This window comes from Lactuca serriola, chromosome 6 (assembly GCF_051521515.1).
Source record: "Lactuca serriola cultivar US96UC23 chromosome 6, Lser_US96UC23_V15, whole genome shotgun sequence".
NCBI classification, from domain to species: domain Eukaryota; kingdom Viridiplantae; phylum Streptophyta; class Magnoliopsida; order Asterales; family Asteraceae; genus Lactuca; species Lactuca serriola.
Window position 1 is genome coordinate 66094764 of NC_136413.1, and position 9728 is coordinate 66104491.

At 37.0% G+C, this 9728-nt stretch overlaps 1 protein-coding gene across 1 annotated transcript; it reads right to left on the reverse strand.

The window, feature by feature from the left end:
- Positions 1-203: 203 nt before the first annotated feature.
- On the reverse strand, positions 204-822 carry LOC145059295 (Preprotein translocase Sec, Sec61-beta subunit protein). Its single transcript, XM_079007148.1, has one exon. It carries the CDS (start codon positions 694-696, stop codon positions 373-375), a length of 324 nt encoding a protein of 107 aa, XP_078863274.1. The 5' UTR covers positions 697-822; the 3' UTR covers positions 204-372.
- Between the last annotated feature and the right edge of the window lie 8906 nt (positions 823-9728).

Below are 9728 nucleotides of genomic sequence, written 5' to 3' on the forward strand. Positions count from 1 at the left end.
TTTTACTACTTTGCCCTTAATAAATACATTATATCGTTTTCTCGTCATTTGTTTTTTGCTTAATTTGATTAAGACGATGATTGATGAAATTAATGAACTATGATCCTCATTAAAAATTTTGTCATTCATTAGCAAGGATAAATTGCATCATCAAGAAAGCAAGTCATAAATTCATAATCTGAACCTCTAAAAACACAAACAACTGATTCATAAAACTAAACCTTTTTATTTCTTTATCTTTTGGAACGATAACCTGGAAACAAGATCTGAGCATCTAGATCAAATTTACACAGCACAAAATTAATGGCGCCGATCAAGAAAGCTCAGATCATACAACAAAAGCATGAAAGATTAGACGAGATCCGTGTAAAATCAAGCTTCGACGGAGGATCGACGGTAGAGCTTACCGAACACATGAAGAGCAGTGACAAAGCCGATGAAGCAAACACTCATAACTAAGACAACGGTCGGAGTGATTTTGACGCCGGGAGCATCATCAGTGTAGAACCTGAGCATGTTGCCTCCGGTATTACCACCGGTTCCATTACTGACGCTGGAGGACGATCCGGTGGCAAGACGACGGCGTCGCAGGCCAGCAGTGGCAGCAGGGGAGCCGCGAGGTGCGACGCCGACAGGTCCTGGTCGGGAATTGGAAGAAGAGGAGGAGGACTGAGATTGAGATGAACCCCTCACCATCGATGCAGCAGATCGTAAGATGGAAAGATGGAAAGTTCCCGAATTTGTTGAAGAAGACAGATGTAGAAATTGTGAGAATTGAACAGGAAATGAAAAAGGGGCGACTTTGAAACCCTAAGGTTTTTATTTTGGGTTAATTTATCTTTTTCCATTTTTTAAATGATTTTTTCGTTTTAAAAATTCTGTATAAGAAAGTAAAGGTCACCCATTCCAATCCATATGTTATGTAAGGTAACATTATTATTTAATATTTATCTCACCTTTTATTTTTAATATTTTCAACCCACTTCCTATATGGAAATCCATCCTTTCAAAATCCAAACCTCTCTGCATAAGTTTTACAACACATTATATAAATAGATAGAAGAAAGAACATCGGCTAACATGTTGCATATTTCCTTCGACTTCATCCATCCTTATGAGTGTATGCTTTGTGGGCTTAATGTTGTGAAGTTATTTTGTTTATCTTTTAGTTATGTTTAATATACAATATATTCATTTTTTTCGTTTTTGTTATACCATTAAGCTCATTTTGTAATACCATTAAGCTTATTTATACAAAGTAAATCAATTTCTCTTAACATGTCTTTTAGTATGGCAACCAACTTGTAAGAACTATATAAGACTATTTATATAGTTCTTAACATTAAGCTTATTTATATATAAACACCAATGAATACAGTGGCGGAGCTTCGATCTTTCATTGGGGGGGGGGGGATATAATTTGTATAAAAATTGGTGAACAGGGGGGCCATAGTCAAAATTTTATATTTTTGGGCCTAATATGTATAAATCTTAAAGTATAAGGAGTATTTCCACCAAAAAAATCAGGAGGGGCCACAACCCCCCCTAGCCTTATATAAGATCTGCCCTTGAATGAATAAGTCTGATTACACCATATAAACTCACCATCCAATGAAGTGAACCTTACACCACCCATAAGACTCACTTTGTAACGATCACCATATAATACTTTCCCTTGGATTTTCACCATCTAATTAAATGAAGTCTTAGAACACCCATAAGGCTCATTTTGTAAAGATCACTATAACATTTACAACCAGATACATGTATCAAGGTATATTCAAAACATATTCTTAACACCAAGTAAGTTTATCTACTCACCTTGTTAGGTCTTGTATGAGTGATATTACATTATCTTGACCTCCTTGTTTAGCTCATTTACTCGCACCACTATAACACATATAAACACAGGTACCGGAATACTTGTTACTCAACTAAACATATATATGTTTTGTATATACCCTTATCAAAGGCATAGCTTTACATAGCATGCTAGGTGCACCAGACTCATTAAATGAGCCATCGTACATGTAACAGACACAAACCCTTTGTGGCTTTAGTTATGGTTCCATCCAATGATTAAATTCTCAATACACTCAGTCATTCAGTTATTATAGCAACTTTCAATAGCTCAAAATTACTTGATTCACTAAACCATGGTCTTAATCTAAACATGCAAGAGCAAATAAGATATGGTTCAGAAATTACTTTTATAAATCCATCTTCAAACCACATACATGTATGTTAATAGAGTTACGGAAGTTGTTACAACACTTATGAGTACCATTTCCAGCTAACATTTTCATATTCAATCTTTAAGGGTCATCAAAACTACAAGATTTCACCACAAAATGAAGAACTAGATGCTAGAATCATGACCTATTACCTTGGTTTGGAGGATAAATGGACAAATTCTTGAATCTCCTTGCTTCTATGCTTCCGACGTTTCTAGGTGAAATAGCACCTCAAGTGTGTGTTTTAGAGAGTAAATGGATAGAAATGGAAAAAAAACAAGCGAGTTCTTGTTTTTTGTTTTGTTCTCGAAAGTGCTATGCACTCTTGTATGGGTGTACTATGCCCTCCTGTTAGTTTCCTTTTACTTTTCCATCACTTCTCCATCCATCTCTTAGTCTTTAACGACCCGAAATCTTGTTGTAAACGATGTTAGCTTTTCGTTACTCGAATATTAGTGATTGTAAATTTATTTCAATTCTAAGCGTATGGACTGAAATAAATTAAATAAAAAAAGGGATATTAATTAATATCCAAAAGAAGTAATTGATATTTAAAGGGTATATAATTTAATTAGATTGATTTGTGGGAGTATAGAGTAAATACAAGTCATTGAAAGGTATAAATAGAAGTTGAGGGGCAAATACTAAAATTACTAAAGTATGAAATAAAAGGAAATAATATTAGGGTGGTGTTAGAATTAAGATGAGTAGATCAATAGATTTCAAATAGGTAATTGAATCATAAAAAAAAGAACACAATGATCAAAATAATGCCGAATGATTAATAATCTATGTTTTAGAAGAACTCGATGAAGAATTGCTACTGTAAAGGCAGAGTAGGGTTACAAGAAGATCGACACTAGATACGATGCATGAATGCACTATTTATAGCTAAACCCTAATCATTAAAGACACCGGGTGGAAAATAACCCGTTACATAAAATGGACTATATATAATAATTACAATTGATGTAATCCAATTACCCAACAATCTTCCCCTTTGTGTCAATTGAGGAAGGAGACTCTTCACGGTTGTGTTCGTTTTTGTGACTTGAAGAGCTTGGGCATGCAATGAACTGCGAACAACAATGTACCATCGTATCATATCAGAATAACACTTCTTCGTAGTTTCATCATTTGCATTGCATTGTTCTGTGATCTCCAAAACATAGTTCAAGCAAGAAGTTGAGAACAGGTACTTATCAGACAAAGCAAATAGACATTTATGGACATCACCTTTTTCTTTTGATCCCTGTTGAAACATCACGCTCCATTTGTCCTTTTCAATTTTCCCCATCTTCATATTCTCGATGTCTTTCGCAGAAGCTTCGGGAAGGACTATTGATTTCTTTCGCAACATAGTGGCAATTTCAACATCCATATTTGCTACTTCATGGATGTACGAAACCAACATCCTCTTGATATGAGTAATAATTGGTTCATACTTCTTTTCTTCCTTCATCAAGAGGCGTAACAACATCATCCAATCGTAGGGATTTAAACATGGCAAATTAGCGAGAGAGAACTCAAACACTAAACTCTCTGAACCTCGAGCAGTCTTAAACTTCACATTGACAAAGTTGTCAGTTTGAATAGGTCCAATCACCTTTACAACTGTTATTTTCATTGCTCTCCAAGTAAGGTGTTGAGGTTGGCCATGCTTCAAATATAATTCAATTAGTGACTTGTTAACACCTTCATCTGATTCTGAAGCATTCACAATTACATCAAAGCTACGAAACAAAAAAGCTTTTGGGGTAATTGGAAAAACAAGTTGTGAATCCAATGTGTTCTCAAGATCGAACGAGGTGACCGACTCTAACCAGTGAATGCTTAGCTTGTCAATTGCTTCGATTAGAATTCTCTCCATAGACCAAGGATGAAATAACGCATTCTTAGCTTCTATAGTGATTTGAGCATCACGAAGCGATTTCTCTTTTTCTTAAACTTCTCTAACAATGAGATTGTGTTCATCAATCTCAGCTTCACGAGCCTTCCTTCGTTTCAGCTCATGCTCATCAGGTTCATCCTCTTCACTATCATCGATAATCTTTTCTTTACCTCTAGAACCCGAAGCTACATTATCCTTCGGTTTGACTTTTGACTTTGGCTTCAGAACATCAGATCCTTCAGTAGTATCGACTGGTTTATACGTTTCTTTCGTAGATGGCTTCACAGTGTCTCCCCTTTGTTTCGGAAGTGTATCAGACTCCGAAACACCCTCAAGCCTGTTTAGCATTGCGAAAACAATCCTAAGTTTATCAACCAGATGTTTCCTTACAGAGATCGTGATTAGTGAATCATGAGTTTCAATGAAATTATTCAAGTAAGCATGCACATCAGCTATGCAACTCTTCATCGCAGCTTTTTCAGACAAGAGATCGTCAATTCACTAATTAGCATGAGCAAGCTTGATAGATAAAACTTTTACCTTCTCTGTTTTGACGGCAAGCTTATCCATTATTTTGTTCTTAACAGCTAAATCTTCATGATGTTTGTCTATTTTGGAAGAGATGGAGGTGTGAAACTTTGTATTGAATGCCAATGCAAACTTTCTCAAGAGCATCCTTCTCAGTCCGAAGGGTAGATCCAAGATTGGTTATAACTGTATTCGCCTTTGCTGTGTTTGTTTCAAAGGAAGTTTGGAAAGTACTCATAAAATATTGAGCATCAAAAATTAGTTTATTGACTTTTTCGGTCGTTTCCTTGCAAACAGATGCAAAGTCATCAACTGCGTTGTTTGTTTTGTCAAGGTTCGCAGTGTGCTCTTTGGTTAGGGTTTCAAGGAATGCTTTAACCGTTTCCTCAAAATAGTCACTGTTAGAGGATGCTTTGGTAGACTAAAGCAAGGTATCCAACTTCTCATTAATGGCCTTGAATTGCCCTTTGGTAACTGGAGCATCATCATCACCATCTTCTTGAATTGTGGAAGGACTATAAACAAAAGCTTCAAAATCTTCATCACCCCCAAAAATAGTATCTGGATCATCTTGTTGGAGAGGTGAGATAGGAGTAGAACCTTGACCAAGATGGAAACCTGAAGCACCTGCCCCCGTATTAGATACTTTGACAGAAATTGGAGGTTCACTAGTGGTTGTGGTTGTTGTTGTTGTAGAATCAGTGAACAATCGAGTGGACTGTGCGAGAGTAGCTTGGGGTTGCGAAACACCCATAGTTGGACATGGTGCAATATTGATGGGAGTGGTAGTGGTAATTGGAGAGTGAGGAGGTGTGAAACCCTGAAAGAAATCATCTGAAATTGGAACATATGTAGGTATGTGAAAAGTAACCTCATGGTTGGTAGATATCGGCACCGAAACTTGGGGTTACGAAGTCGCAGTGGTGTCATCTTGTTCGTGATGGACTTGCTCTTCGATGCGAATCTCAGAGACAATGTTGGATTGTGAATCCTCCTAATCACTTGGGGTGGGAGTTTGTGGCTTACGAGCGACTCGCTTCACATTTGTTTCTTTAGAGTATGGGCAAGTTCGAACGGAACAGCCTTCCCCTTACGTTTACTTCCCTTATTTGGCTTATTAGCCTCGTCAAGAATCTTTCGTAATGCATCAGGAATTGGTCATGGACCAAAAGCCGGTAGACTGCGATAGGCTTGAATAACTTTGCTCGCAGTTGGAATGTTGCGAAACATCGATTCCAGGATTGATCCGATGAAGGTGAATCTGGAGATTTCGGACAGAATGATGTTGGTGGTGTGAAAAACTTGAATGTTGGCCATAATTGAACCCTCTATCACCGGAATGCTAAGGCGATCGATAGCCCTCTTTATAACGAGCGTCCAAAAACATGCACATGAGATCTCAATGTGCCTAGTTGTAGAAAGCCTACTCTGAACGAGTTGAGCCTAAAGCACTGATCCGTAGTCGAGATTGACTCTTGAGTAAACACCATACATGATGGTCATGAGCAGCTTACTTGCACAGTCTGATCCTGTTACCCTCTCAGAAAAGCTTTTGAAAATTAGGGTGAACAGAGCATTCCATTCAGGTGGAAGACTAGGCTTCTTGAATTTGGAGACGGTTGCCAAATATTCCATGTAGCCCATTTGATAGAACATCTCCAATATAGCATAGTTGGAGATTGATTCTGGATTAATTAGGTCGCGTCCTTGAGGAAGGCCCAACAGGTTACAGAACCTGGACTTGGTGATGTGGGTTTTCTTATTGTCGATTTCAAAAGTGATCAGCTCTTCTCCTTATTGGTCGCTAGCAGTTGAATATGCCTTGGACAGATGAACCAAGGGCACGTTCTCAGTTTTTGTTAGGGTGATTACCGGTGGTGAATAGCACAAACACTTGATTAGAGGTTGAAGAAATGCGTCGTACTTGGTAGGATCAAGGTACAGAATTAGATTTTGGTTAGCCTTGATGTTGAGCAGAGTTGCTTGTGTCATTTTGTAAAGCATATAGATCTGAGCAAGTCAATTTAGAGATAATAGGGGTCGAAAACAACTTTTTGACAAAAGATTATTTAGAATAAATAATCTTAACCAAGTTGTAGAATACGTCTCAAGGGTTCCGTACTTATAAAGAACGTTGAAATCCGAGTTAAAACGAAAAAGTTATGGTCCGTCAAAGTTTTACGGCAAAACCGGCACGACACAGGGAGAAGTAAATAGTGAATTTATGATGGAGGACATTTTAGCCTTAGAAATCTAAACAAAAGTTGTAGTATACGTTAAACCGAGAACATACAAAAAAAGAACGCCCAAATCTGACTTCGTATGAGGAAGTTATGAATTTTCTAAGATTTGGCTTAGCAGTGCACAGCCCGAAACTCGAATTTTAGATCGAGTGGTTTTTGGCCTACGCGTCCTAAATGATAATTGAAGATCTCCTTAATAGGAACTCAACGATAAAAAGACAGACGAAAACAGAGTCCGTATGTAGAAGTTATGAATTTTACGCGGACATTTAACAATATAATGTCCTCGTACTGTTAAATTTAAGATCAGTCGAGAATTAGCCGACGGAGTCAAAATGAAAGTTGTAGATCTTATTTTTACCTATGCGTGGATATAAATAATGTCAAAAACGGAGGTCATATGTGAAAGTTATGGATTTTAGAAGTCAGAAGTGTGATGTGCGAAAATGGGTGATGTGGCACAATCTTGGCCATTGTTTTCTCCCCAAGTCTTGCCACTAGATGGTGACATGTGGCACCAAGTTCAGCCATTTTTCACCCTATAAATAGAACCTCTCACACCCTCATTTTCTTCACACCTTTCCCATTCTTTCTTCTCTTTACTCTCTCTCTCTCTCTAGAACCTCTCTCTAGCCCTGAAACCCCCTGAAAAGCCTAGGGAACCTTCCTAGCACGAGACGGAAGCCCCGAAGTGCTCGACGGCTCCGAGAAGAAGAGCTTTTCGGCTCAGGAACGCTGCTCCAAGCAAAACTTGGTTTTCTATAAAACCCGCTGTAAGTGAGCTACGTCTACGCTATTTTTAATATAACTTTTATTTAATTATAGTAACGTTATTAGGAACTTATAATAAGTACTCGGGCTATTATTTTGGGTTATATAAGTATTGTTTAACGCTTAATAATATTAATAATAGCTAGACTATTAATTAGTCTCGGCAAATAATAGACTAAACTCTAGTGGTAATAATACTAGGTTTCGTCGAAGGAAATTGTTTTTAAGAAGCGAAGTGCTCTCTGAGTTCGGAATCACCACCTTTTCAAGTGAGTGCATGGTCCCTTTCATCTTACACATAGATATGAAGTATTTTATATAAATTACGTGCTATGTGTGCATATTATCTGAATACTTGCTGTCTATGATGGATGAATGATTTTATACATGTTTTAAATGATTTAAATATATATTTATTTTATATCTACAAATATGTTGGGATAAAACATGGGTAGATGAAATAGTTGGTGTGTGATGAAATAAAATGATGAGAGATAGGTGATGATACGAAGGTGATGATAATTAGGTGATGGATAGGTGATGATGAATTGGTGATGTAGGATGAAAGATACTATAACCTTGTCTGGCAATTTGGAGATGTAGTCATCTACTAGAATACAGATGGCGACCACGGACTATTCTAGACAACCCATTGAAACACCAGCAGACTTATAACCAGTAGGTGATGAATTACGAGTCCAGGTGATGTTGTGACTGTATATTCATGTGATGATACTCTAACCCTTACTATGAATTACGAGTTCATGCGACATTGTAACTACGTATTCATGCCTTAGGAACGAGCATATAAGGAAATGTAAGGTAAAACGATGAGAGGTAAATATAATATAGGAGATGACCCTTAAGATAATTCTTTAATGAATATTACAAAAGATAACGAGGATGGGTAATCGGGTTGATTGTTTGATGTTTAAATATAATAATTATATTATTGTGGGTTGAAAACCCTATGTACTCACCAGGTTTCCCAACCTGACCTACTCTAGCTTATTTGTATCACAGGTGTCGATACGAAGCTAATTTGCACTGAGAGATTTAAAAGAGATGTAGATCACTAGTGTAAATGAATGTAAGTTCTGTTTATGCTTATGTTTCTGTATTGACGATGACATCCCAAATGTTCTAAATGAATAAAAATATATTTCTTCGAAAATGCTTTGATAACGTATTTATCATGTTTTTCTGGGAACAAATTTCGCAACATTTTTATTAAAAGAAGTACTCTTATTTTTATAAAGCATAAACAAAATCGGTCTTTTTCGGCCGTGAAAATGGGGATGTCACACATTTGTTCAGCGACATAACGTGTTTCAGAAGAGGCTGCCATTGTTGTTTGGTAAAGAAGATGATGAACAGTAGATAGAGAAATCGTCGGGTGAATTTCGAATGCTTTTGAAAGTGGTAATAAACAATGAATCATTGAAATTCTTATATACGATTTGATAGGAGAGAGAAAAACCGACTGTTGATAATCCCAATTACTGAAAAAGCGCCTAAAAAGGTGTGGATAACAGCTGTGACGTCAGGCGGCGTAACTTACAGTAGGCTTCGTTTCAGTTTTTACATGCCTAAATTCAAATCTTATCCACAAATATCGTTGTTTCAGTTTCTGACTTTCACACGTTCATACTTTCGCAATTTCATACTTTCAAAATTGATTACCGTTTACTGTACTTCGAACCTGAAAGTAACCATTAGGACAACGAACCAAATTTTTGAAAATCATAATGATCTTTGTGCAAGAGTGTGCCAAATATAATATAAAGAAATAAAACAAGTTCTCCAAGGGATTCTAGTGATGTCATTAAAGACATGAAGCAGATGAATCCCAAACAACTATCTCTTCCTTCGTAGTCAAGAGAGACCTTGAAGTGCTTGTGTGGTGTCCCGTTGGATTACGATCATCTATTTGTGGAGAAATAGTGAAAGGCTTCTTTTAATAAGGCAAAAGGGGTGGCTTTTTCTTCAACTAAGTCTGAAACTCAAAATAAGTCTGAACGTTCATATGAAGTACTTGTCTGACCAGTGTAGTCATAAGAA

What these genes read in the sequence shown, in the direction of transcription:
- LOC145059295 (XM_079007148.1), bottom strand. Translation starts at nt 696, where the DNA reads ATGGTGAGGGGTTCATCTCAATCTCAGTCCTCCTCCTCTTCTTCCAAT.